This window comes from Petaurus breviceps, unplaced genomic scaffold, assembly GCF_028583685.1.
Source record: "Petaurus breviceps papuanus isolate PSGF00001 unplaced genomic scaffold, PetGlider_PUasm1.0 91133, whole genome shotgun sequence".
NCBI lineage: Eukaryota > Metazoa > Chordata > Mammalia > Diprotodontia > Petauridae > Petaurus > Petaurus breviceps.
The window spans coordinates 37,256,193-37,284,173 of NW_027187419.1; the positions used below are offsets into that span (position 1 = coordinate 37,256,193).

Consider the following 27,981-nt stretch of genomic DNA (forward strand, 5'->3'; position numbering starts at 1 on the left):
TTACTCCAAAGGCCATGAAATATTTTAATGTAAAAAAAGAAAAAAATGAAGCTGATAAGGTAACACAACTAATAAAGTGAATATATCACAAAATAAAATGGTTTTTTTTCAGGCAACACTGGCTGTAAATAGCAAAACAGGTTAAAAAAAAGAATTCTAAATTATATGTCATAGTAGCTAAGAATGATATTGAAAAAAGTTTCATTTAATGTGACTCAAGATTTAACTTGCCATTATCTATTGCTTATTTATTCAGGGCTGTAAATAACACTTATATAGAGACATAGAGAGATGTGTAAAAATGAAACATTGTGAAAAAAATACAGTTTTTCAATTTCATATGAAACTCAAAGTATAAGTTCGGTCCAATGTGGAATGTACCTACAGTTGTTTATATCAGGGCTCTAAAATCCATATAATTTTAAAAATTTTTGTTTAAAAAAAAAAAACCAGCTGACCCACCCTGCAAGTTTATTGTGTCTTGCTTGCTCAGAATGAGCAATTTGCAGGAGTGGTTTTTTTGCTTCTTCCTTGAAGTCCACTTTGATTCCTTTAAAGTTATACTGGCCCAACTGTGGAAAGACAATTTCCATGAAGAGTCCGATGGCAGTGGGTGTATGGGAGAGGCAGATAAGGGGAGGGAGAAGGGAGACAAAAACCCAAATCCTTACTAAGGATGGAAATCAGTTGTTAAATTTTAAGGGGTATCCAATGGCTTTTTCCAGGCACTCCACTAAAGAGCCAGCGGAAAGAAAGTCCCTTTCTACTTCCACAAATTTGATATAGATGGATTTAGGGGACACACCAGGTTCCACAATGCAGTTCTGAGACAAAAAACCATTAATACCAACCCAATCTTTACTGAAGGTTTTGGTGTTTGCTTGGAAATGTAAAAACAAGCACTGCTGCAGAGTCCGAACCTCGGCAATCCCAAGGTAGCAATAGATAATGCGTGTGGACTCCATGTCCACCTGTAAAGAGGCCTGTGATGAAAGAGTCTCTGTGTCTCCTCGGGCTTCCTTTCCTACATCTTGGGTACGGTGCTCCAAGTGGGGTGAAAGGGGCCTTTCAATACATTCTTCATAGCCAATAGCATAAAGGCCTGGGCTTTTGGGAATGCCTCCTGGCAATAAATATTGAACAACATTCCCACCGGTTGGCTTGGAGTGGGCAATGGGTATCCAGTCAATCTCCATGTGCAACTCCAGGCATCTAGCTTCACTAATTGTGATTTCTAAGAATTTATAATAAACATTTTTCCAGTTCATTTTCTGTACTCGTGTCATAATGATCCGGCCTTCAGGTTTTTCTGAATTGAAGTACTCCCGAAGACGCTTGCCAAGAGGCACCTGGGAGCTGATTTCAGCATAGTGGTAACGAATATCCTCTTTCCAACGAGTGTTGTAGCCAATGCCAAAAATGGCCAGTTTGTTAGAAAGATGGAGCCTGGAAAAGTCTGTCCAGCTCTGAAACAGTTCCCATTTTAACTGTACCGATTCCAAAATCTGCACAATATTTTGCATAATGTCACGTTTCCTAAAAGGAAAAACAAAAAAATTCAGGTGGACAGATGATCACAGTACCACAATTCTCATACAAAAAAGGTCTGAGAAAAATTTGACCTTTGTGGGATTAAAGGAGGTAGAGATGGGCAGACTTTAATTACCTCTCTAGTCTGGGTGCAATGCAACTTAGTAAAAAAAATTTTTTAAATAAAATCAGACATTCATATTTCAGAAATCACAAACACATCAAAAAGTAGCTATCAGTAATTTAAAGTTAATGGTGAGCTTTATGAGCTTTCATTCCTGAGTGATGGTAAGAAATGCTGAATTTAGAAACATATTTGTTATCTATTAAAATCATTTACAGTCCAAACCAGGTATTTCTGATACATTAAACCAAACTTACTTGGCCTGCACCTGCCACATGACTTGCTCAAGTACTTGGACCCAAAATTGATATAATATAGTATTTTCTTGCTTTTTAAAAAATGAGTTAAAATTTATCACCACCTTAATGTCTTACAACACTGTAAGTTGATTTAATACAACATTAAGTCATAAGAATGAATCTATGTGGGAAAGGCCTACATTCAATAGAAGTCATTACTTCTAGCAAAAAAAGACATTAGGAATAAGAGTAAAGAGTGTTGGAAAAGAGCTGAAAATATGCACTAAGATTGTCCTGGGAAAGAATTTGTAAAAGACAGCAGCAGTGAAGAAATTGCTTGAACACACAAGACAAAAGAGAAAACTTTGGAAATTTTTATTTCGCATGTTGCTTAACTTGAAGTTGCAAATACTCCATGCTGGGGTTAGTCAAGGGGATGTAACAGGTTGAGTTCTTTTCTTGGTTGGTCTCATTTACTCTTAGCAGTAGCTAAGACCTTTGTTTTAATGGAATTTATCAGTTATATTGATTTACTGTTCTATAGGAATCAACTATATACAAATTGTAGATTCAATTTGCAATATGTTGGACTACCACACTCACACACAGTCAAACAAAGGCAAAGAGTAAAGATGTGCACGCCTGATTTACTAGCAGCTCTTTGGAGGAAGAGGAGAGAGAATTGTGGCCCTTTGAAATATTCCTATTCAGCTGAACACTCTTTGAGGGACATCCGTGTGTATCGTTCCCAGACTACACATGATCACACATCAAATCTATTCTCCTACTCTCTTTGTCTTTCGTTTGATAAAGAGTTCATAAATTGCATGATCTTCCTCTGGAGGCCAGAGACCTTCAGTGTGGAGGCCCTTTTGTTTGTCTTTCATAGTTCCCAATAGATGAAATGGCCCATCTAGATTCATTTGCTGCTTTGTTAAAGAATAACACCTACTTCTTAACATATATACGGGAACCTAGTAGGCACCTAATAATGATTTTTCTATAGTTCTTAATGCTCTCAAGACCAAGGTCCAGGATTTTATTTCTGGATAGACAAATCAGCTTTGAACAGAGAAAAACTGTTCCATGGCCAGTCTTGCAAATCCCTTATCCCAGTCTATCTTTAAAATGAATTTTATTAGGTCATAAAGAAGACCAAGCAACAAAGTTCAAATAGTTTAACATAAAGCCATTCCTCTTACTGAAAAAGAATTTAAAGCACACATTCTTCTGATAGGTTGGGTAGCATCATCTTCATGGTTGAAAGATGGCCTATTTTACTGCAACTTATGGTAGCTAACCTGGTTAAGCCTTCCTGCATCTACAGGGGAAAATAAGACAACTTCACAAATGAAGATAATTTGTTCAGCATTGTCACAGCCCTACACCATCAGTAATGTTGCAGTCAGACACTGCAGGGAGCAGTTCTGGAGAGACCCCTGCACTGCAGAGTGAACACCCTGAGAGGAACCTCTTCAAATCTCTCACCGTGTGGGGTGTGACCTGGAGAGAGGAGGCGGCACAGCTTGGAGATCTCTGCAGAGCCGGTCAGTTTCCTGCCCTGCTGATCTGATCTCAGCCTGGAGCTCCTAGGGCTCACATCAGCTCTTCGGAGCTATGGAGCACAAACGGGGAGCTAGACCCAGAGTTATTCAAACAGTCCCTGCGATCTGTTTGTCGTTTTTCCTGGACTCCGGAGTTCCAACAACGGGAAAAGTTCAGGTGGTTTGAGGTTGGTGGCACCGATTCTGTGCAGTTTGAGTTCAGCCCCAGTTACACCAACTGCAGGGCCTCCCCTGTAGATCTCTGGTGGCTAAAGGGAGAGGTGGGACATTTTAGTGAAAGAGCCAATGGCTTTTTTGGGAGTGGGGTGGGGTATGGGGAAGGATGGACTAAGAACTTGTTAAACTTCATTTTAAAAATTATAGAAATAAAGTGTTTCCCTTCTTTTGGGACACTTTAGTTCCATAGTCATAAAAGATGAAACCTAAATCTAGTAAAGGGATAGTCCCAAACTTACTGAGTTTGAGTTTGAAATTGTTTGTCCTCATTCTATTGCAATTTTCTGAACAGTTCATTAAAATGTTAATCAGAACTGGCCACTAAAATAATAGGATCTTAGATTTGGAAGTGATCTCAAAAGTCCGCTAATTTAAAATCTCTAAGGAAAAATAAATGCCCTTTACAACATCCCTGACAAGTGTTCATCTAGCATCTACCTGAAGATATCTAGTGACAGGGTACTTACTTCCTCACAAGCTCAAGAACCTTAGTTCAAACTTTTACTACCCACTGCCCAGCTATGGCATCAGGCCCAGTGGTTAATGTTCTGGTCTTAGGGGGATTATCCTAAGAAGTCAAAGCAGGGCAGCTGTCAAAGGCAGGGGAAAGGGAGATTCCAAAGGAAAGCACCTAGTCTTTCTTTACTACACTGACCACTACCACAGAAATTTCTTCTTGCCACTTTCTCTCCACTTCTTCCCACCATCTTCTCAGATGATGTCAAGATTACAGATTGTGAACTTTTACTTCCCCATAATTTGTCTCTTCACTTTTTCTCTCAACAGTAACTGGACTCAACACAGCATTCATAAACATTAAAAAGAATAAATCACTTACATGTTACTGAGGTCCCAAAGAGTTGAAATATTTAACATAACAGAAAACAATAGGCTCTTGGGGGAAAATCAGGTCGCTGAGGCCATCGTCAAAGGGCCCTGGATCCTAATCTTTTTCATTCTCCTTTCTATTAATTACTTTCTTTGCTTCCCAACTAAGCAAGTAGGCCATTTGTCCACACAAAATGCAACTTAAGATATAAAAGACGAATTTAGAGTCCTGTTTGTCCCACAACTTTTCCACCTAGCTTCAAGACCCTTGTGCTTCATTTCTGAATCTGTTTAAACAAAAAAGTATTCCACACCCACACACTCTAGCAGACACATACACACACCTTTTCATTTAATAATGAATTTCTCCTTTTCAGATGTAAAATTCCCAGGATTTGAAGATGACCTCTAGGGATAACAATATGGAGAAAGGCAAAAGATGCATAAATGCGCTTTTTTAATGGTGTGGCTATGATTTTGCACACATGTATAATTATATCAAGGAGTTTCTGAATTTCTCCCAATGTTCTCCATCCCTAGGGAAATGCACTTTGTGGCAAGGTGAAACAGCTACTTACTGTGCTTCTTCAGAAGACTCTTGTTTTATTTTTAATGTTCTCTTTGTGACAGGCATTTCATCTGAAAGGCAAAGTTTTGAAGATGAATTATATTTTGCTAAGCCATGATATACATTTATGCAGATTTGTAACTATATTTACTGTTGATGCCATATTTTCAAATGCTAGTCCTTAATTCTGGTGTGTCAAATACTGTTGTAGTTCAATGCCAGATTTATAAATATATCTCCCAAATAATGAGATGCACACATTTATATGCAAGATCAGAAACCAGCTCTACATGTACAAGATTCTTCAAGGTCACCAATGGATTTCTAGCTAGGAGATTAAAGCTTCATTTCACTGTGAACATGATTTTAAAAGCACAAGAATGAAAACAATTCTGTTCAACTCAGATTTTCCATGTAGATTTTTCAAGCAATTATTTCTCCAATATCAAGAGACTTCCCAAATGTATAACATAATTTTTTTCAAAGGTTTTAGTGAATTAACTTATCAGAACAACACAAGAGTGAAAGGACACAAAGATAATTTAGTCTTTATTAATGTGCTTCAAAAATAAATGTCATTAAACATTTTCCACAATTTAAGTATATTATCTTATTTTTCTTTCCTACTGTATCAAGACCTTTTCCTACATTTAGCATTTTTTCCCTCATTCAACATTTGAACATTTTTCATTTTAAAATACAGAATTAAATCACCATCCAACTCTTGCTTTTTCATTCAGTACTTTTTTGCCATCAGGATTTTACACAGTGTATTTATTCAGACTTTATCTGCTAAGCTTATCACAAAAGTGTAGATGGCTCTAGATTCATTTCATAGGGATTTCTTAATTACTTCAACATGAGGTAACAGAATTTTGGCCAAAGTATGATTTACTATCATATAACTTAGTTGATATATAGTGGTTGCAAAAGGGTTCTCTCATAAAGCAGTGATCAGAGAGTTAATTTTTTTTTTAGTCCTCTTGATCAGGCTCAAAGGATCTAGATTTGAGGAACAAGTTTTCTATTTCTAACTTCTATAATAATGCAGATAAAATTTACACTCAAGTCATAGGGGCTATTTATAGTCATACTACTAACTGGAATAGCATATGGTAAATAATTTAATTCAAATGGTCCTTTGAATAAATCAATCTTTTCAATTGAATAATTCTACCTTTTTCAGTCAGGTTGAAGCCTGACAGGGACCTTTATTAATATTTAAGTTCAAAAGCCACAAAGGATAATTAAAAGTTCAGTATTTTGTCCAAATGAAGAAAAAAAATAGTTAAATAAACAACATGGAACTTAATAGCCAATAAACTTTAATTATCTTGGAATTATAGTATACAGGTACCACATGCTACATTTAAAATTGAATAGTTCTAAATTCAAAAGTTTTCCATGACATCAAGAATCTTGCTGACACCTTAATCATCAATTTAAAAAACCCATGCTATAGACAGAATTTTAAGGCCAGTTTGGGGATACACCTATCTGCCCACAAAAGGTGGTTACCACCTAGTGCCAGCAATGTGAATGGAACCAGAACATAGTTCAGGATTATCAATAGCAGTATGCACATAAGGTTAGATAATGGCTCTCTTACCCAATTCCTGATCTGTTGGATAGCCATGTAGATCCTGACTGTGGTTTCCCCAGTCCTCCTGTGAATAATCCTCCATAGTGCTGCCATCTGACTCCAGCTCCTGGTACAAGCCACTACTGTTAATAAGTACAGGCTGGCAGGGCTGAGCATCCCATCCTCCCTGACCAAACACCTGTTCCAACTGTTCAAATGTGTAACTGCTCTTTCTTTTCCCAACACCATGTTCTTTCACCCGACTGTAACACCTGCGAAGGGTCTAAGACACAAAGTCTTTTGTTATTCCTTTAAATCTGTACTTCCTCTTCCTATGGACCACAGATATTAATTACTATTAAACAGACACAAACAGACAAACACAGACACATTGTTATAGGAATGCTAGATTTCATTTTCATTCATTACATTAGAAAAATACTATATTCAGCAATAACTCAAACACATTACAATTCAAACAACATTTTTGCAGTTAATTATCCATTATAAAACAAGAAACATTACATCATAGCATGTCCCCGATACACACATTTTATCCCTCCTCCCCCATTAAAAAACAACCAAGAAGTACCAGCCAGCCAATAGGATGCACACCTGCCACAGAAGAGAGAGTACAGCTGCTATTGTGCCCAGAATTTGGAAAAAGATGAGGGAAGGGAGGACAGAAAAGAGGATTCCCCAAAGCAAAGAATATAACCTTCCTTACTCTAGGTTAAGGAGGAATACAGGTTAAAAAAAAAATAATTGCCTAAACTAATTAGCTAGTAAAATATATTACTTACATAGTCTGTATTCCTTACTAACTCATTCTGTCTCTTGGGAAGCTGCTGAAATTTAAAATAGAGGTCAAATCAATAATACTCCAAATTCCCAATCTAACATATTAATTATCAAGAATTAGTACTCTACTAGGTCTAATAATGAACCTAATGTACTACAGTCTACTCTAAGACCCAAAATGTCAACCAAAATGAACAAATAAAGGTCACTAATTGCCTTTTGCCTTTTTTTTTTTTTACGAAGTTGGAAGGGAATATATTTATTTACTTTCCTACTACATTACTATACATAGAAAAGAAAATGTTACAAAGATATATTTAGGTTATTGTCTTCTAGAGTTTATCCCTTCCAATTTTGTAAGAACAGGAGCTGTTATTTGGATGATCTTTATCTCATTTCTAATTTTCAACACCATTTCCTGTAATTAAGTGGTACACCCTATGATGTTATTTTAAAGGGTAAACTAAAGACTTAGTACCAACTCTCCCAAATTAGTTAACTAGAATCCTGACCCTCCCCAATTGCAATCCTTCCAATATCCATTGTTTTGTTATTTGTAACTTCAAGAGCAGTTTTAAGAGGCAATTCCCCCCACCCCCCTACCCCATTCCCTGGTGAATTCCAAATACTTCTGTATTCAATTATGCGTGGCTGGTTCATTTCAGAATTAATTTGGAGGCATTAGTGTGACTGTAAATTTCTCCTTTAGATATAAAGTTAAATCCCATAAGTAAATATATTATCGATTCCAACCAAAACTCTTGATAACCTTTTATATGGCCTCTAGTAAGTTTTAAAACAGTGGTGAACAACCTACAGCAGATTTTATTTTTACTTCAAAATATGTCACTTGAAGCTAGACATACAGAATGAAAAATGATAAGTATAAAAGGATGATAAAGATGATGAACTGCACAGTCCATCCTAAATACTAGCCATCCTATTCCCTGCATAACCACCTCTCTACTAAATTCAACCTTCTTCAGAATGTCTTTAAAGGACTAAAGTTCTTGGTACTAAATATCTCTTAAAGTTTTTTTCTTTTTACAAGGAGCATGACCACAATTCCATTAGACACAACCTTCTTAATTGGCATTTTAGGCTCCAAGAGCTCCCAGGGCTTAAGTCAGAAATCTGGACTTTGGAAAATGGTCAGAGCAAACTTTTGAACCAAAGAAGTCAAGTGTCTTCAAAGGTTCTCTCATTCAAACCTCAAAATATTCTCCCACCCCGGTGAACTCTGCCTTCCTTGCAAAGATTAGAATTTGAATTGCAAACATCCCCAGCAAACTTAAAAAAAAAATCTTACAATATCTTGTTCTTGCCTCCAAGAAAACCCCAAACCCCTCTACCCAGCCCCTTCTAGGGCTGTAAATGAAGATTAATAACCATGCTCCTTTCAGCCTCCAAGGCCATAAACAGAGAGAAACCATGTTGCTGCTCACTCCTTTCAAGTTGCCCAGAGAAAAAATTCGCTACATAAAACATCCCAGAGTCAGAACTATCAATGATAGCAATTTGGGAAACCAAGGAATAACACTAAGGTCATCTCTCTAAATAAAGGTAATTTAGCCACATCAAACCTGCCAGGATATAATACAGACCTAAGAAAAGCCACCAATATCTGATACCAAGCATGGTGGGAAACCACAAAACAGGCTCGTTTACCATCTGTGTAACCACTAAATTGTAGTCAGCTAAACTAGTAATTTCATAAGGTTCATGTAAGTGTGCATGAAGAAAGCAGTAAAGTCTAGTAGTTACACAATGGTTGAGAAGTCCCAGATCTGCTTATGGAATACTGGCCTGATGACTTGGTTTCTTTCAAATAAGAGGGACTAATAATTATTGCTATATACTTGCTTGGAATAGCTGATGTAGGAAAGAAATACTCGATTTCAGGGCTGAAGACGCCAAGTAAGCAAATATCATATTGAGAATTTGATATATAAGAATGCTAAAACTAATTAGGAACATAGATCTAGAACTAGAACTCAGAGGCCATTTATTCCAACCCCCTAATTTTACAGATGAAGAAATTGAGGCCCAGGGAGGTTAACTGACCAAAGGGCACACAAGTAGCAAGCATCAGAGACAGGATTTGAATCAAGGTCTTCTGATTCTATGGGTGTAGTCTTTCCACTGTACCACACTGCCTCCATGTAAATATGGCTTCAGTTCTCTCAAGAAATGTACATATTTCAAGAAATGGTTAAGGCCAAAGTACCTCATGCTTTCCAACAAGGACCAAAGAACAAAGAAGATTTCATACTTTTCATATAACATATGTAAAGGCATGTTCATCAAGACAGATCATGTCTCCAGACTTGAAGGAAACATTAAAACTCAGAAAATCAGCTTGTCTAACCCTATGAGAAACACTATGATATAGCTAAGCTAGGGATTTGGGGTGGATAAATAGGAGGGAGGGAGATTCCTATTCTTATCACATATATCCTGACCAGAAAAAATTGGACCTTCCTAACTACAAAAGATTATTTAAGGGATACAATATTAAAAATGTGTACTATAACAAATAAAAGAACTTGGGGAAATGCCCTAGTCTGTATTCTAACACTAAAATGACAACACTACAGAATCTAGGAAAGTGAACCTTGATGATTCTGAGGGAGAAGCCTCACCTCTCATTTGCTAACAGGTTATATCTGGCAAGAACCCAATTCTGGTCTTTCTTAGGAAAATCATTTCAACTATAAGAAGAGATGCTTCTTTCTCTCTTGGCCTCCCTCCTTCCTCCTTTCTCCCTTTTACCCCATCTCAGAAGTCAAAGTAACTTAGGTTCAGAAAAAAATTTTCAGTGAATTAAAATTTAGGGGAAGAGAATTTACTTAAACCTATTAGAGGATTCACTTTTCCAGACTACAGAAAATATCCAAAGTGTAGTCAAGTCAGTGTAGTTACTTACTACCAGATAGTTCCACAAAAAACTACATATTATACATGATTGTTCCCATAAGGAAAATTGTTAACAGTCACATGTTACCCTGTATCTTGAACAAGTTTGTTGTTTTATTTTTTTAATTATGATTATATGAGCACTAAAATACCTATTTGATCAGATGACCAAATCACAGGCGTGAGTGCTTCAGTACTGAATTTAGAAGAAATGCCAAGTGAACTCTTACTGAAGTCCACCATGCCAATTATTTGAGAATTTTTAAAAGGTGAGAATCAAAGAAAAGATCTGAAAAATGCCCCACTACCAAAGTAGGGAGAAAAAGATGACTGACAACTTAGAGAATATAGTTAATATTTTTGGTCAATTTTAAGATTAAAAGAAAAGAAAATGATAGAACAAGAAGATGACATTCATTGTGGATGAATGCAAAGCAGTCTATCTGAGGAGTAAACAGTAGGAATTGAGATTGGCAGGATTTGGGTTTAACAGCAGCAATGCAGAAAAAGACCCAGGGTTACAGTACACGAAACATTAAATACAGTGCACAATGCAACTCTCTTGCCAAAATAAGTAAATCCAGTATTGGGTTGTATAAGCAGAGGAATCACATGTAAGCTATGAAGGTGGCTCTTCCTCTCTATTCAGCACCGGTGAGGCAACAGCTGGAGCACAGCATTCAGTTCTGGGCATCGCACCAGCTACAAGAGAGGGAAATTGTAGAGTTCAGAAAAGGGCAAATAAAATAATGAAAAGCTTGGAAAAATAAGATCTACAAGTAGGGCAGTGGTTTCATCACAGCCCTCCCTGACATTATACAAGATACTTTTGGGGTGGGAGTGGGTCTCATTTTCCCTCATATCTCCTATCATCCTTCCCTGGATTTTCAGGAAGTGAAAAGAAATAAATTTTTCGCAAGCCTGGCAGAGCATAAAGGGAATTAAGCAAATTCATAAAACAGGGTAGAGTGTCACCAATTCTGCTATCAGCACAATCATTTTCTCAATATTTGCCCCATTTTACATTTAATCAGAAAAGAATTACCATGACAAAACCACTGATCTATGAGAAATGGCTATAGGTGGAACAGAGCATCAAATAAGAAGTAGGAAGAATGGGCCACAATAGCCACACAGGTAAATGTGTTGTTTGAAAGACTTTGGCATGATCATTCTTGTTAGTGTCAGAAATCAGATGAAAAATAAAGTCAAATTGCAGGAAGGAAAGCTGAGCTGTAATAGTAGGAAACACTTATTTAAAAAAAATAAAAATAAAAAACCAAGTAGTAAAACAAGCTAGATGAGAATTAAGCATACTTTATCTTAACCCTTTGCCAATTGAAAATTATCCATGAGGTTTCCCTTTTTTGGACAAATAATTAAAAATATAATACCTTTTATTCATAAACAAATCCTTATAAATCACATGGATTCTCTACTTCATTAGAATCCAGAAAAATCAACCTCAGGGAAAATATCCAGGAATTTATTTTCTAAGAACCAAAGAAATACCTAAATCTAAAACAGCTGTAATTCTGTACCACCTTTAATAGCACCAAATCATATGTCATTTTTAGATTATTTCCCTAGCTTTGGACTAAGGTCACTGCTTTCAAACAATGCCAGCTGATTAACTTTCCCATATCCTTATTCATAAAAACTAAATGAGTACCCTTCCAAAAGGAGGTTAAAAACTAACCAATTGCATGGTTAGTTGTTTTTAAGAATTATCTTTTTTAAAATCTTTATTGTTTTAGGTGATTCTAAAAAGTTCTTTCTTGATCACAATTTCTCAGTGTAATCACTAAGTTAACAGAAGAAAGGTTTCAATTAGCAGCTGTTAAGGAGAAACAAATTTATTTCAATATGGACAAGAAAGATATGAATGTAGAGTACAAACTTCTGGCAATTTCATGCATTTTTTTGATTTCCACCTATCAGCAATTCAACATCAAAATCTATCCAAACTAGCAAAAGGTTTATACTAAGGTTCTAAGTTTTGCCCTACTTCCCTGTTTTTTCGATGCAGTTATATGTATAATACTGTGATGCTGTCACTCACCTCTATGCCATTCTACCACTTATTTGAGCATAAAACTGCATTATGAGGAAAAATCAATGTAGTTCTGGAGTCTTAAACATCTAATACATGTCAAGTTACTAAAATGTAAAAAGTGTGTGTGTGTAAAGCTATAGCCTCTTAGCCCTTCTTTTTCCCTCTCTAGATCAACTAGATTTTACTGCTTTGTAACAGAAAACAGTATAGCATGTGGGCAAGAGGCCTAATAGGCCTTCTTATTAACCTGCCTTATTACAAATGAAAAGACCCAATGTCACAATACTCATGGGAGATTCTAAATCTTGAAGGAGTCAGTTTGGGTTAAATTTACATATTAAGTCCCATCAGCAGACTGCTCAGAATGAACAGTAACTAGTGGCAAACAGCTAAAATTCTCTTGTTCTTTGGCAGAACCAAAAAAATTTTACTAGTAGAAGCAACATTTTCATAACTTATAGGCACAGAAATATCTACCAGGTGAGAAATTTTTTCTGCTGCACCAATTAAATATTATTGCCAATTAATTCATTATGTGGCTTTGTGATTTATCCAATATAACATGTCATCCATTATCTGACCTCAATACTCAATTTTTATTTTGGATAAATTACCTACAAGGATATTCAGAATAGTGAAATATTTAGGAATGACCTAACATATAATGCATGGTAATGTCACAAACATTATCATCTCCAGTGATAAGCAAATTTAAATATATTTTGTCTACTTTCCTAAGCAATTACAATGGTAAAGCCTTAATCTGTCATCTCATTTCAGTATGACAAACAAGGTATTAATCCTAGTGATATGGCATTGCTTCAGGGAATTGATGCAGATAGATATCTGACCTCTTAGACTAGTAGTTCAGACATCAATAAGCAAAGACTGGATATGGTGAGAACAGGTGAAGGGTGTATATGTATGTATATGTAAATTTATATGTATATGTAAATTTAATCAAAGCCAGCTAAATTCCTTTTTCCTCTTCAGGGTGGAAATATTTATTAGGGGAGGGCAGAGGTCAGTCCTCTATTACACACACTCAAGCTAAGTTCACTCCAAGTTTGGTTTCTAAAAATGGCAGAGGAAGTTTAGGGAGCTCAGAGTGAAGGAAAAGGAGGCAAATTATTCTCATTTAAGCAAGGGGTATCAGTTTAAGAAATAAGAGGGAAGAATACCACCCCCTCATATATCATCCCAGAAGGGTTAGGGCTAAAATATACCACCACATACACAACTAGCTCCCAAGAGTCAGTCTTCGTTCTTAGTGGGGAGACATATAAGAGGGATGTCCTCGGTGAGGGAGAAGGAAAGGTGTCTCCCTATCTCTTGTTGCTCATCCAGATTTCTTTGCCGTTGCTGACAGGGTTGGAGGAGGGACTTGGAGTGCCAGCAAAAGCAGATTGTTGCTAGGCTGACTTCCAATGATTCATGTGCTGGCGGGGTGAAGGGGAGCATGGGGTGAATAGGGATCACTGCCTGGGTCAGGGTGGGGAGGGGGTTGGTTAGGCCATTCCCATTCTGACTCTCAGAGTCTGGAGAGGCTGCAGAAAGGCCAGCTGGAGGCTGGGAAGTGGCAGAGGTGCTGTCGTTCTGTATCATCTTGCTGGGGAGCTGCTGGACACTCTACTCAGGGTCTGGCTTGCTGATGTTGGGGCCCTCAGAATAAACCATACAGAATTCTCCGATCTTCTGTACATCACCCCCATGGCCAGTGTAGAGGGTCAGAAAGCCTTTAAAACTGAAGTATACCCCTTGGTGAGTCGGATAATGTCCCCAGGATGGATCAGGTTGTCAATATCATCCCAAACAGATATACTGATGCTACCTGTTTTGTCTCCTACTTTGCAGATCCTCACCTCATGTCTTTTGTCTTGGTCACTCGGCCTGTCTCTAGCACAATGAAGATGAGATTCAGGTTCTTAAGTCCTGGGCTTGATATCTTTCACAAAGGTCTCCATCGCCATGCTGCCCAGGCCTCCACACCCTGAGGGAGAGCCAGGGTTGTCTCCCAGATAAATTCTTGTGGGCTGTTGATGTCTGGGAACTGGTGGATTTTGCAGCTGCAAAGGCTGTAAGAGTTGCCAAATTTCTCTTTTACTATGCAAATTCACAATATATTTTTTTTAAAACCCTTTCCAGGGAAGGAAGAGGGATAAGAGAATTTCTGATTGCAACACAGGCTCCAATTACATCAAGTAGACACTTCCCCAAAAGGACTTTGGCTTGTATTAAAAGATGACATAATGTTTAATAATTATATCATGACTGTGGATTTTTTTTCATTCTAAGGAATGAAAAAAAAAACTTTTTAAATATCTAAGAATTTTAAAAAATTCCTTAGAGGCTAATTTTAAATTAAGGGAAGAAACAGAATTCTTCTTTCTAGATTAAGAAATGAAAGTCATTATTAGCAGAAAATTTCCTTAGACTAACTGTAGTCAGTTAGGTCTGTTATCTGGCTAGACTCAAATTGGTTATTTTTCTTTGTTCTTCTGCTATACTACTGTTGTCATATTACAACACAAAATCTGAGATGACAAGAGCTTCCTAATACATCTTAAGAAAAGTAGAAGCAGAAAGGGTAAGAAAGTAGGTATAAGTGTAACAAGTAAATAAATTCTTTTCCTCAAAGCAAATGGTGACAAGGAAGACTCTTTAGACAGTACCTATAATCTCTGATAACTGTTTCCTTGACAATGAAGTACTATATTTTAATTCTCAAAAGGTTGTTAACCTGTAAGGGGTGGTTCTATGGCTTGTAGAATCACAGAATTTCAAAGTCAGAAGAGACTTCAGAGATCACATAATTTGAACCCTACCTGAAGCATGAACGATTTCTACAATAGTCTCCATTAAGTCATCACCCTGTCATTCAAACCTAGCTGGTTCTTATATCTGAAACATGGGTTAAGGAACTCAAAAATATAAAATAGCTATCCTTACCATAAAGATAAAGAAATTATCAGCTGATTTCTACCCTTGCATTTTATAAGGTCAGGCAGAAAAATGACAACATTGTCAAAAGGTTTCTCTTGTTTATAGCCTTAGTAACTGTGGGGAACTGTCCAGAACTGAAATTATTCAGGCGGCATCCATGTCACAATCACTGTCTTATTCACAAAATTGGAAGGGACCTTAGAGTCCATCTAGTCTAAATCACAACTGACCAAAAATCTCCTCCACAAGAATCCGTACAAGTGAATATATAGTCTTTGCATAAAATCTCTACTAAGGAGAAACCTACTATGTCTGAAGGCAACCCATGTCACTAATTAGAAGGAAGTTTTCCCTATACACTATATTTAAATCTGCCTTTCTGCAAGTTTATTTATAGCTCCTTATTTCCAAATTTTACTTTCAGTTGTCACTACAATCTTCATGAGATGTAACACCCATTACTCCTAGATATCCATTTTATTTTTCTGTCATAAAATCTTCCTAACAGAGAGGTTTGACAGGATTATAGATGTAGAGCTTGAAAAGGCCTCTCAGGCCATCTAATCCTTTTCCCTTATTTTACAGATGAGGAATCTGAGGTTCAGGGAGTTTAAGTGATTTGCCCCAAGTCACAAAGGTAGTACTAGGCACCAGAGGTAGGATTTGAATCCAATTCCTCTGTCTCCAGAGCAAGCTTTGATAACCAGTCAATGCCTGCTCCTGCTCCTGAGCTAGCTAATGTGGGTGCTGGTGTAGTTTTCTGGATTCATTAGGTCTATGTCTATTCTGATTGCTCAGAGAATCCTTGAGGAAAAGAGAATGTTAACTACTATAAATATAATATCCTCCTCTGTTGCTCAAGAGCTAATCACAAGTGTTCCTTATTATTTTTAAGGCAACAAGGGAGAAAAAGATATCGGGTATGCACTTCAACTTCTGATGTGTCTCAATGAAACAACAGGATCACAGCATTTAGAACTGAAAGAAATCTTAAAGTTCATCTAATCAAGTGGTTCTTAACCTTTTTTGTGCCATAGATCCCATTTGGAGTCTGGTGAAGCCTATAGATTCCTTCTTAGAATTTTTTTTCCTAAGCAATCGGGGGTTAAGTAACTTGCTCAAGGTTACACGGCCAGTTATTTTTTGGTGTAGGTGCTGAGTATCTGAGGCCGGAACCAATCGCAGGTCTCCCTACGCTGAGGCCGGCACTTTTACTCACTGTGCCACCTGGCTGCCCCCCCCCTTTTTTTGGAGGGCAATTGGGTGTAAGTAACTTGCTCAAGATTATACGGCTAGTTTTAGAATGTTTTTAAAGGCACAAAATGAAATACATAGAATTTCAAAGGAATTAATTATGTTGAAATACTTCTGTGTGTACATACACACACACACATACACACTTCCATGGTCCCCAGGTTAAGAACACCTAACCTAATTCAAACTCTTCATTTTCTAGATAAGGAAACTGAGTCCCAGAAATGTGAAGTAATTTGCCAAAGGTATCTCTCACACACAGATAAGTAGAAAACCTGCAATTCAAATCTAGGTTTTCTGTCTCCAAATCCTGTGCTCTCTGTACTGAACTATGCCAGCAGAGATCTTATAATAAGGACTTATTAGAGACTTTATAAGGAAGAAAATACTATCATGGTATTTTTTTGAGCACTTCATCAATACTTTCAAGACACAAAATAAAGGAATGATAAGGTAGTTTACCTTAAACTTGCTAGAAAACAATAGAGAAGCTCAAGCATTATGAAATATATTTTCAACAGAAATGAAGAAAATTATTGAATACAAAAAGGAGCAGGACTAAAGAGTATGCCCTTTTTAACGCAACATTTTCAAACAGGATGAAGATTCTGGTAGAAAAAGATGGAGAAAAATAATCAAACTGATAAGAGCACAGCAGTAGTTCCCAACTGAGCAGGCTACAGTCCCTGTGAAGTCATCACAGTGGTTCCTTGTATCCATACATACATCAGCACTGTCATTCTGATTTAATCCCAACAAATTATGCATGATGCAGTAATGAATAAGCAAACATACATTCTGTAAGCTGAATGTTTCAAACATACACATATTACTAACTGATTTCTTAGCCACTTAATACCAGTAGTGAAGCACACATAGCCCAAACCTAATTTGCAAGTTTGAGTTAATATTTAAGGGACTCTTTGGAAAGTAAGAGTTATTTTGGGAGATGAAACCCTTGAATGATCACATACATTTGAGAACAGATGAAGTCAACCATCTGAAACATATTGGACCTTTCAACTACTTTGCAAATCATCACTAACAGGTAGCTATGTCAATAATTAGAAGATTCCTTTTGCCACCTGGTCTCAAACTTCCTACATCATCTTCCATATCACTCTACTTTCAGCACTGTTGCTAAATCTTTATATAAATACTAAAAAGTAAGTATGCTGATACATTACTATATGTTTATCTTCTGTTCCATAGATGTACCCTGTAAGTCAGTAACATTCAGTCAAAGAAATGTTAATGCTCCTATTCTAAATCTGATATCTATTAAAAACATACCTAATATTATTATTTAAAACACTGCAAGCATAGAAAAGGAGATCATTAAATTTTAAGTGCCTCTCATTCTCTAACTGTTGTACCATCAGCTGCATCTGAAAATGTAATACCATCAATCTACCATTACAGTATTGCCTAGTACCTCTTGGTCACTGACTAAAGGGACATTTTTAACCTATATTGACAATGTTTAAAACAGATACTGGTCAGAGTGTGATTTCAACTCAAAATATAAATGTAAATATTTTCTTCTTTCATTTAAAGTATGTATTTTTAAATTTACTTTATCTAACTATGTTTTATAGTAGGGTAATGGGACCCCAACCCTACCTGCCATTCAATGAATTAAAGATAACTTTTAGTGAAGAGTTGTTTCAAGCAAGGATTCTGTTACCAGCGAAATGATACTAGAAAACGTGAAAATCTTCAACATGAAGATTTCTTAAGACTTAGGCAAGAGGATCAAAAAGAAGAGCGAATGAAGACCTCGATTAGGATCACGGGATAGAGAGACCTTAGCAAGCACCCAGTCCGACTGCCTTTGTTTTAGAGAGAGAAGGTTCACAAAGCTTAAATGACTTGCCCAAAATAATACAGGTAATGACAAACCTAGGGCAGCTCTGATCTCCCTTATTACATATGATCTCTTCTTCAACTGATCCCACAACACTTCCTTTCTGTAAACTTGTCACATATTCTAAAGTGAAATACATTTATCTATATACACATCTTCTTACTCCTACTACATTGTAAGAGAGAAAGCTCAGATCAAAGCTTACTTATACTAAGAAACTAGAACTGTGTTGCTAGTTAGCCTATAACCCAATGAAAGGCAATGGAAAGGAATACTTAGTAGATAAAATAATGTACATTACATTAACATACAATACATTATATTAATTCAGCATAGAAAACTGCAATTTTTCATGATACACCCAAAAACATAAAAGATTAATTTCTAGGTCTTATGAATAATAAAGGTAATTAGTCTAAAGAACTTTCTAAATATTGATATAAAGCAATCTCTTCTCTTAAAAAAAAGTTCAAATTGTGTTAGTTACTCTAAATTATGTATATAAATTCCTGACATTTTAAAATAGGGGAAAAGGGAGAGAATGGATGGAAATAAGCATTTATATAGCACCCACCACGTGCCAGGCACTGTGCTAAGCACTTTTACAAATACTATCTCATTTGATCCTCAACAACTCTTCCTAGTAGGAGCCATTATGATTTCAATTTTGCAGTCAAGAAAACTTGAAGCAAAAGAGGTTAAGTCAAGCAATTAATCAATAAATATTTATTAAACAACTACTAACTGCCAGGTTAAATGACTTGCCCAGAGTCACAGAGCCAGTAATGTCTGGGAACAGATTTGAACTCAGGTCTTCCTGAGTTCAGGTCCAGTGTTTCTATTCACTGCACCACCAACTACCAAAGTAGATAGCTGAAAGGTTAAAATCAAGAGCAATCTGTCAGTATCCTTCTTGAACCACAATTCAAGTCTTCTCTTGTAGGGAAAAGAACTTGCAGATGTTAGAATTAAAATGAATTTTAACCAAAACTGATTTTTCCTGATCACACTAAGATCAATTAAAGACATTTCATTTAGTCAGAGAAATGGGAAGAGTTAAATATAAATACTACAATGAATTATAAAAATACAACTTATAATAAAATTTTCATGTAAATGTAACCATAAAGTATGCAAAAAAAAAAAAAGGGTATAACTCTTTAAACTACATTTCGTTAAACTTCTGCTTTATAGGATCAGTTTGAATGAAGTGTCATTTCACTGTTCCATATACACTATTGTTACACAAGGGGCTAGAAACATACACATAAAAATTTATAATAATAAAAGTAACTATTAAAATGTTTAATATGTCAGCTAATCAGTGACAACAGGTACTGGGAAGCAACAATATGGCATAGCACTACAGTAAGCTTTTAGAAGACTGGGAGAAGTATGTATGTCATTTCTATAGGATCTCATTTAGCTCTTTTACAAATGGGGAAACTATACTAATTTAAAGAAATCGTCATCTTTCAGTTATTCAGGTAATGTAGGAAAAGTTTACACATACAGAGATGAAGCTAAACTGAAAAATATGCAAATTAGAACCAATTTATTAAATTTTAGAGATCACAGATTAGATTAGATTAGAGATGGAAGGTATCAAGTAAGGGGTTATCCAGTCCAATCCCCCTTCTCATTCTACAGATGAAGAAACTGAAGAACAGAAAGAGAAAGTGATTTGCCAAAGGTCAATTAGGTAGTAAGAGGCACAGCCAGGTTATGAATGCAGGAACCTTGACTCTAAATCCAGCAATCCTTAACTTTACATGGAGAAGTCAACATTTTGATAAATAATTTCTACCACAGGATAGAAACATCACTGCAGTAGTTATCATATTGTAGGAGCATAAGTGTGTGACATTAAACCATCTCTGCAAATATAACCAATTATAAATTCACTTATTCAAGTCTACTTGCTTTTAAGTATTATGCGTTTTTCTTTTTTGCATTTGTTTGCATTTGCATTTTTAACTTAGAAAAGTAACTTCTTATACTCAAAGATTTTCATCTTGTTCTAAGAAATCTATGAAGTATGAGTATAGGTCAATGTGGTGGCATATTAGCCGGTATCTTACTGGATATAAACTTCAGTTGTTACCACACCCTCTAATGAAAGTGTTAAGGAAATGGACAAAGTTGACAAAAGAGACAATAAGAAGTCTGTATAATCTACTCTTCCAAAATTGAGAGTTGATTGGTTTCCAGGTGATATTTTTGAATCAATTTATAGGCAAACTAATTAGGACTAATAATTAACAGTACTGGTTTTGCTCCCTGGACTTTCAAAGTCGAGCCTAAAATTTGAAAATTTGTACCAGTTTCTTGCTAAATGGTGATCTCTAATAACAATGGTGAGTATGGGAATGATCTTCTATACAATATGGTAAACTGTATATTTTTATTAAGGTCTAAAAAAGCAGATCCAAAGTGAAAATTTTTTCAAAAGCCCCAAACCAATATCACTTTGCTGAATACAACAGGACAGGGCATTCAAATTATATAATAGATCATTATACTCAAATGAGTCTCATTTTAAACAATATATTTGTTCTTGAAAAGTCCAGTGACTGGGGGCAGCCAGGTAGCACAACGAGTAAGAGCACCGGCTCCAGTGTTGAGAAGACCTGGAGATCGAATCCCGGGCTCAGACACTTAGCACCCACCCAGAAATACCTGGCCGTGTAACCTTGAGCAAGTTACTTAACCCCAATTGCTTAAAAAAAAAAAAAGAAAAGTCCAGTGACCTTGGACAAATCACTAAATCTAAGTCTTAGTTTCGTTGTATTTAACTGAAACAATACACTGTTTACCTAAAAAGGGTATTGCAAAGACAAAATGAGATAATTTATGTTTAAGTACTTTGTAAACTATATAAGGCTATATAAAATGATGCACTATCATTATTATACGCATTTTTATAAACTGATTTTACATGAATTAGGTAAGCACATGATTTAAGGCAAGCATTCTTAACCTGGAATACATGATTTTTTTGTAGTTCAACATAATTGGTTTCCTTTGTAAGCCTATGTATTGTATTCTGTTTATTTAAAAAGATTCTGAGAAGGTTCCAAAGGATTCTAGGGGGTCCATGGCATAAAAAATAAGGAGTTACATTAATTAATTAATTATTTTATGAAAGGAAAACTATTTCTACAATTTAAATAATTCTCTATGTCTTTCCCAAACTTATTTTTTGTATACTACATTTTCTGAAAATAGAACACAAATGTATTTAATTCTATACGGTAACAGTCTTCCTACATTTAAATTTTTTTTAAAAAGCAGACCCAGAATCCTGTTTATTCACAAATAAGATATGATTGCCAAGTCAATTACTTCTAAATAGAGAAAACTCTTGATGCGTTCCAAAAAACAAGTTTGTATAAAACAATATGTTAAATAGTCTACTCTTTCTGGGCACTCACATCTCTCTCAGACTCATCAACAGGCAAGCCTAAGAGTGAATACACTTACAGGTGATGTCAGGGGATTAAATGAAGCAAAATAGGCAAAAATTTTAGGAGATGTAACCAGTTTGATTAAATCACATACATACTGATAACACCTGACAGTTCTTGGAAAACTTTTCATCATAAGGCAGAAGGTTTTTGTAGCATCCACAGAGAAGGCTATATTTTATTAAAATGTTCAAGGACAAGGACAATTTTTGGCCCTAAGCATCTTTCTTTCATGAAAAAAAAAAAAAGCACTGATTCTCACAAAAGGATGGTTAGGCATGATAGTTAAAATTTAGGCAGAATGGTAATTTGCCCACTGAATCACAAAAATTATTCTAGGTATTGTGATAATTATTTTTAATTAATCCAAAAATAATCCTTAAAAATTATTCATTTTAACTGGTAAGGAGAAACCCCACCCCATTATCTTTAAACATGTTCTTAAATAAGCAAACAATGTTGATCCATTAAAGACAAGTTTTTTAGGTCATACATTCACCTTGCATTCATCTTGTGGCAAGCTAGAAGTACACATCTGTTTCATGGACATAAAGCCAACTCCTAAGAGGCAAATTTTTGGAGAATGCCCAAAAATATGGGACTTGAGAATGAGTTTTGCAGTGCATCAGATTAACTGACTGTAAGTGTGAATGCAGCATCTGGCTCAAAAGTGAATGATTTTATAAAATCAAAGCTTGGATAAAGTGTCATAGCCAAGAACTGCTAACATAGTAGGAACTGTGACATTATCTCTTCTTTTCTGAAAATAGCCTTTACTGAAACTTAATCATGCACTGTTTTAAGACACCTTGTGAATTCATTGACTTGTACTGTTACTCATCTTTTTCATGTATTTCTTATCTTCCCAAATAGATTGTAAAATTTATGCTAGGGAGGAATTCAGTTTAACTGAAAGAACACAGGAAAGCCTACCACCTCAGGAGGGTTTCCTAAGGATAAAATGAGACAATAAATCTGAACATACTTTGAAAGAAGTAAATACCATTCGATACTCAATCTAAGAAGATATTTATTTTATTAGATTACAAGTGCATAGCCCTAGAGGTGTACACCATACACACTAATAGGGTGTACACTACTACACAAAGTATCTTTACAAACTTAGAGGCAGATTGAGTTCAGAAAGGTGGGGAGCTCATCTGAGGTGACTTGTCCTTCTATGAGGTCATGGACAAGAACTGGGCAGGATGGGCATGGTTATGTAGCAACCTTCACTGTTTTAGAAAGCATCCATATCAAGTAGCCCATGAGTCATTATTACATAAATTATATAATTATGTATTATATACATTACACAAAACTTGTGTTTTAAATATATACATAGTACTCACTCAATAAATGGCCTTGCAAAGAACAAGAATTCAAAATTAGGCCACCCAAAACCAGTCATTTTCATCTTTTTTGGCAAACAAATATTTTCCAGAAATAATCAGGTCAGATCTTGTTAAACTGTGAAATATTTCCACATCAAGATTAGAATAATCTATGATAAAACAGGTGTTATGTAAATGCTAAATATGAAGAATGTAAAGAAATATGGAAAGATCTACTGTGTTTCCCCGATAATAAGACACTGTCTTATTAATTTTTTTGGACAGAAAAACACCAGAGGGCTTATTTTCAGGGGAGAGCTTATTTTAATGAAAATTGACAGCAATTTTAATAAACAGGTAAATGTGAACAAAAAAATGTACCTTTATTCAATAAAGAACAGGATGACGCGCTCACTGCTGCAGCTCTGATTGGATGCAGCTCAGAGCACAGTGTGCGTTTCACGGGAGGGGGACGGTGCATACAGAGGGTACCGTAATGTAGCGTGTAGCGCAGGGGATCACCTTCACTACAGTAACAATCTCAATAGGGCTTATTTTCGGGGAGGGCTTATTTTAGAGGAATCTTACACAGTAAGGGGAGGGCTTATTTTCGGGATAGGTCTTATTATCGGGGAAACATGGTATCTGAAGTGATGCAAAGCAAGATTACCATAACTACAATTAGTGACTACAATGTTATAAAAAGACAAAGACAAAACTAGTAGAGCTTCAGATGGAACTGGAAAAGGGCATAAGCAGGACATATTTTTGCTAGTTTATTATATTAAGTAATTTGGTTCTACTTTATAAAATTCTAAGAGTTTTATGTAAGATGTGTGTGTTTATTCAATTATTTGGAGTAGTGGCAATTAAGTTTATAGTAATTTTTAAAAAATTAATAGATAAGAGCTATCCACCAATAGCCAGCTATTTATATCAGATCAAAATTCTGTTTGTCCTTGAAATACAGTATTAGAGTACTTAGAAAAAACAAAAAAAAGTATTATTAGCCACATCTAGCTAGGATCAACTCAGTATCTGTCTTTATTTCCTATGATGAGATAAAGATTATCAAGTAAACAAATTCACCCTACCTTCTTAGGGTATGGATTTTATGTTGGCTAGAAAAATAATCTCGCTTGCAATTTAAAGTAATTTGACATGTCATAGATTGATACTATATTAAGCCAATTTTGTTTCTGCCCTACACAAATTTCTGTTTCATAGAAGTTCTCAGTTAAACCAACCCCACTAATCCATGCATTGAGTCCTTTACTTTCCACATTTGATTGCAAGTCATTTGCTTGTATCAAAATTTAAAAACTAAGTTGCAGAATCTATCACTCCCCCTAAAAGGCCTTTACAAGATGAATTTATTTCTGAATGGATTTTCAGGTAATATAATTCAACATGTTTTTTTTAATTTACAAATGAATACTACAGCATAGCACAAATTTATTAAAGTTCTCTTTCTAGTCTTTAGTTAGTAAAGTCTGTGTTGCTTTGATTGAAAGACAAAAGAAGTTCTTTTTTCTCTCTTTTAAACAAAGTAATTAACAGAGGCAGTTTAGCTACATTTGCCAAACTTAGGAATTGTTGCAAGTGGAGTATTATTACATTAATATTTCAAGGATTTATGTTTTCCTTAGGTGTAACTCCCTCCACAGAGTTCCCAAACCCTTTATTTAGTAGATGGTCTTCAAGAGTTGCTGAGGCTGAAAAAAATTAATTATCCTGTAACTAAAAAAAGTGATGAATCTGGCTGGGCTAGTTCTAGGACAATACACATACAGTCTGTCAAGCACCCCCACATTCCAAAGGCTGCCCAACTTGGCAGAGACTACAAGAACTTATGTTATACTGACCTAGCGTTCCAGACCCTAGAACCACCTCGACAACACCAAAGACATCATCAGAATAGAACTTCAAAGGAGTAGAATAGTATTGTGTTAGTAGAACTAACGGATACAAAGTCTAATTTCTTTTATAAGCTCCTATAGATGAAGAGTTTGAAAGGATACCTTGGTCATTCTCAATTTGTATGGATAAATATATCCTCTTAAAACAAATTAATAAGACTATGTAATTTCCTTCACTAGTTCAACTCTCTCAGACAGGGACAGGATGGCAAACTGATTGGATGATATTTGGATATTTCAGGGGATAGATTTAGACTGGAACTGTCCATGTTCAGTAGATTCACTGATGACACAGCATGCTCAACAACGGAAATCAGTCCAGAAATTCCCCTACAAAAGAATTCAGATGGGTCAGATTTCAGGGTGTAGGTGTATCCCCAAGGGGGAACCTAAACTAGAGAATGGTATATTGCACACCACTGACAGTGATTAACTAACTCTGTTAAATGTATTAATAGGGATCTCCCCAAATTTGTAACTTCAATGAGCTTGACCATTAACTGACTGAATCAAATACTGATAAAGGTTTATATATTGTTCATTAGATTTAACAAACAGCTCAAATTTCTTACAAAACAATAGGAATAATAATGTCTCAAATTTTCCTACTGAATCTTGGATCATTCCTTTGCTTCCTCTCCCCAACCTCACACCCCCTCTACTTATTTGGGACCTGCTGGGGCAGATAAAGTAAAAGGTAAATTCCTTGAGGGCTGAGGAGAGGGATTAAGTTGCTTTTAATCTTTGTATTCCCAGCAGCCAGCATAGTGCCCAGAACACAATAAATGCTTTACTGAACTGAAGTAAAAGACTTTTTTTTTAAGTCGAAGACACTACGAATAAAATCAACTTAAAATAAGAGAAGTAACTGGCAGAGTCCCAGAGCAATATATGATAGATTTGAAATACCTTTGGTTTTGGTTCTGGCCAAAATTTTCTAAATTATATTTTTCTAAATCCATCAGATAGCAGCCTTCAAGAAGACCCCAATCCAAAAAGAACTTTCACTGTCTGTAAAACCATAAACAAGTAATACACACAAGAGAAAAACAGCCTCAGTCACAAATGTTAAGAGTTTTATTGAACCTGGGGTTGAAGTAGGTACACTATCCCTAAATGAAGAGATAGACTTTCATTCAGGGAAACTTGGAAAAACGGATCAACTCTGATGAGGACTATAGGTTTGTAATCACAAACTGATTCAACTAAAATACAACTAAATATCAAGAAAACTGGAGCCCATAGATTTAAAAACTGCATATTAGTAAAAAGCCTTCACAAAGGTGAAACTTCTGGTCGAGATTAAAAGTACCTAACCATTAAAATGCCTATGTGAGGAAAAATTCAAGATGCATGCATGAGACTCTTTGCTTATTACTACAAATATAGCTCAGTATCTACCTAACATGAGGAAAGGGATGGCTTTCATGAAGGGGCCTAATCAAAAATGTTAGAAAGTCTCAAGCCAAGACAACAACAGTCACTCCACATTCCTTCCAAATTCCAAGTCTGGGTGTCTTTGTGCCCACTAACTTGCCACAGTAACAATACAAGATTGGGCTGCCAGCAGCTCTTTCCAAGGCATCTGGAATCCTAGTAGCCCCGCTGGCAGCTGAAGTTGGAGATACTGCAACTGACACAAAGGCCAGTAGTCCTAGAAAGCTCTTTCTGTGAGTGTGGCTCCGCCACTCACTGGGAAACCCAGAATGGGAGCTCATCTCCCCCCTCCTCTCCCTTTCCCCAACCCCGCCTCCGACCCTGGGAGCCCCTCGGTATGGAACAAAGCGAGGGGCCCGGGTGCTGAGGGGAGAGGGGCGCCTGCAGCGCGAGGACTGCCGCTCAGCACACAATGAAAAACCACCAACTTCGGAGAGCTGGAGCATCCAAATTGGCAAGAAAGAAGGGGGCGGCGGCGGTAGGGACATTTAAGTTCACACCCAGAAGATTCGGGGCCTGGCGGGCCACCTGAAAAAGTCCCCTCCCCAAGGGGAGAAGAGAAAGGCGGAGGGGATACGAACCGCCCCCCGGCCCCGGAGGGAAGCTCCGCGGACAGCCCAGCCCCCGCCCCCGCCCCCCGAGGCCGGCTTCCCCGCCTTCTCTCAGTGTATCTGGTTCGCTGCCCCGGGCCGGGCGGCTGGTTACCTTGATGCGCTCCCGGCACTGGGACGGGGTCCGCTCGTAGCCCAGCTCGGCCAGGGCCCGGGACACGCGCTCGTACATGGCTGGCCCGGGGGCCTTGCTGCCGAATACCGTGCCGGCTCCCTCCAGCTGCTGGTACCGCGCCTCCACCAGCCGCTCGTTGCCCCACACAGCTATCAGCGCGTTGGTCTCGGCCGGGGTCCACGACATGCCCCGGCAGGCAGCGGCGGCGGCTGCTGCGGCCCCGCCGCCACCGCCGCCGGGAGAAAAGGAGACGGAGGACGAGGCGACGCTGCGGGCCCCCAGCCCCAGTCCCCCGGCCCCAGCCGCCGCCGTCGCTGCCCCCGAGCCAGCCGCGCTGCCGGGCCCGAGCGGGGAGGCGCCGCTGGGCGTGGAAGGGTCGGACAGGGATGGGTTCCCATCGCTCAGGCCGCCCGGAGAGGCCGGAGACAGCACCTCCATCTTCGGGATCTTCAGCGGCGAGTCGGTGGGCAGCTCCGAGCCACAGGGCGCAGCCATCTTCCGAGCGGCCGCTGCTGCACCGCCCGGAAGTGACGCGCCCCCACATCCGGCCGCCGCGGTTTCGGGAGCTACCCGCTGTTCTCTTTGGAACTCGCGGGCGGGCGGGTTGGC

At 37.2% G+C, this 27,981-nt stretch overlaps 1 protein-coding gene across 9 annotated transcripts; it reads right to left on the reverse strand.

The window, feature by feature from the left end:
* MSANTD2 (Myb/SANT DNA binding domain containing 2) lies at window positions 1-27,981 on the reverse strand. 9 transcript variants are annotated; one of them, XM_069080465.1, is made up of 5 exons: window positions 27,352-27,926; window positions 7,456-7,500; window positions 6,680-6,935; window positions 5,081-5,141; window positions 1-1,536 (listed from the first exon to the last, which is right to left on the reverse strand). In XM_069080465.1, the coding sequence occupies exons 1-5, from the start codon at window positions 27,865-27,867 to the stop codon at window positions 684-686; spliced, it is 1,731 nt and encodes a 576-aa protein (XP_068936566.1). In that variant the 5' UTR covers window positions 27,868-27,926; the 3' UTR covers window positions 1-683. The 9 variants fall into 9 exon arrangements, 7 of the variants coding, with proteins under 7 accessions (XP_068936566.1, XP_068936568.1, XP_068936570.1 ...); XM_069080467.1 differs by having other exon boundaries at window positions 6,680-6,779; window positions 27,352-27,925; XM_069080469.1 differs by lacking the exon at window positions 27,352-27,926 and adding an exon at window positions 14,288-14,346 and having other exon boundaries at window positions 6,680-6,779; window positions 7,456-11,071.

Coding starts and splice junctions, on each gene's coding strand:
- MSANTD2 (XM_069080465.1), bottom strand. CDS start 27,867: ATGGCTGCGCCCTGTGGCTCGGAGCTGCCCACCGACTCGCCGCTGAAG. Junction 5,142..6,679: donor TCCAACAGATCAGGAATTGG/GTAAGAGAGCCA, acceptor TTTGCCTTTCAG/ATGAAATGCCTGTCACAAAG. Junction 1,537..5,080: donor GAGTCTTCTGAAGAAGCACA/GTAAGTAGCTGT, acceptor TTTTCCTTTTAG/GAAACGTGACATTATGCAAA.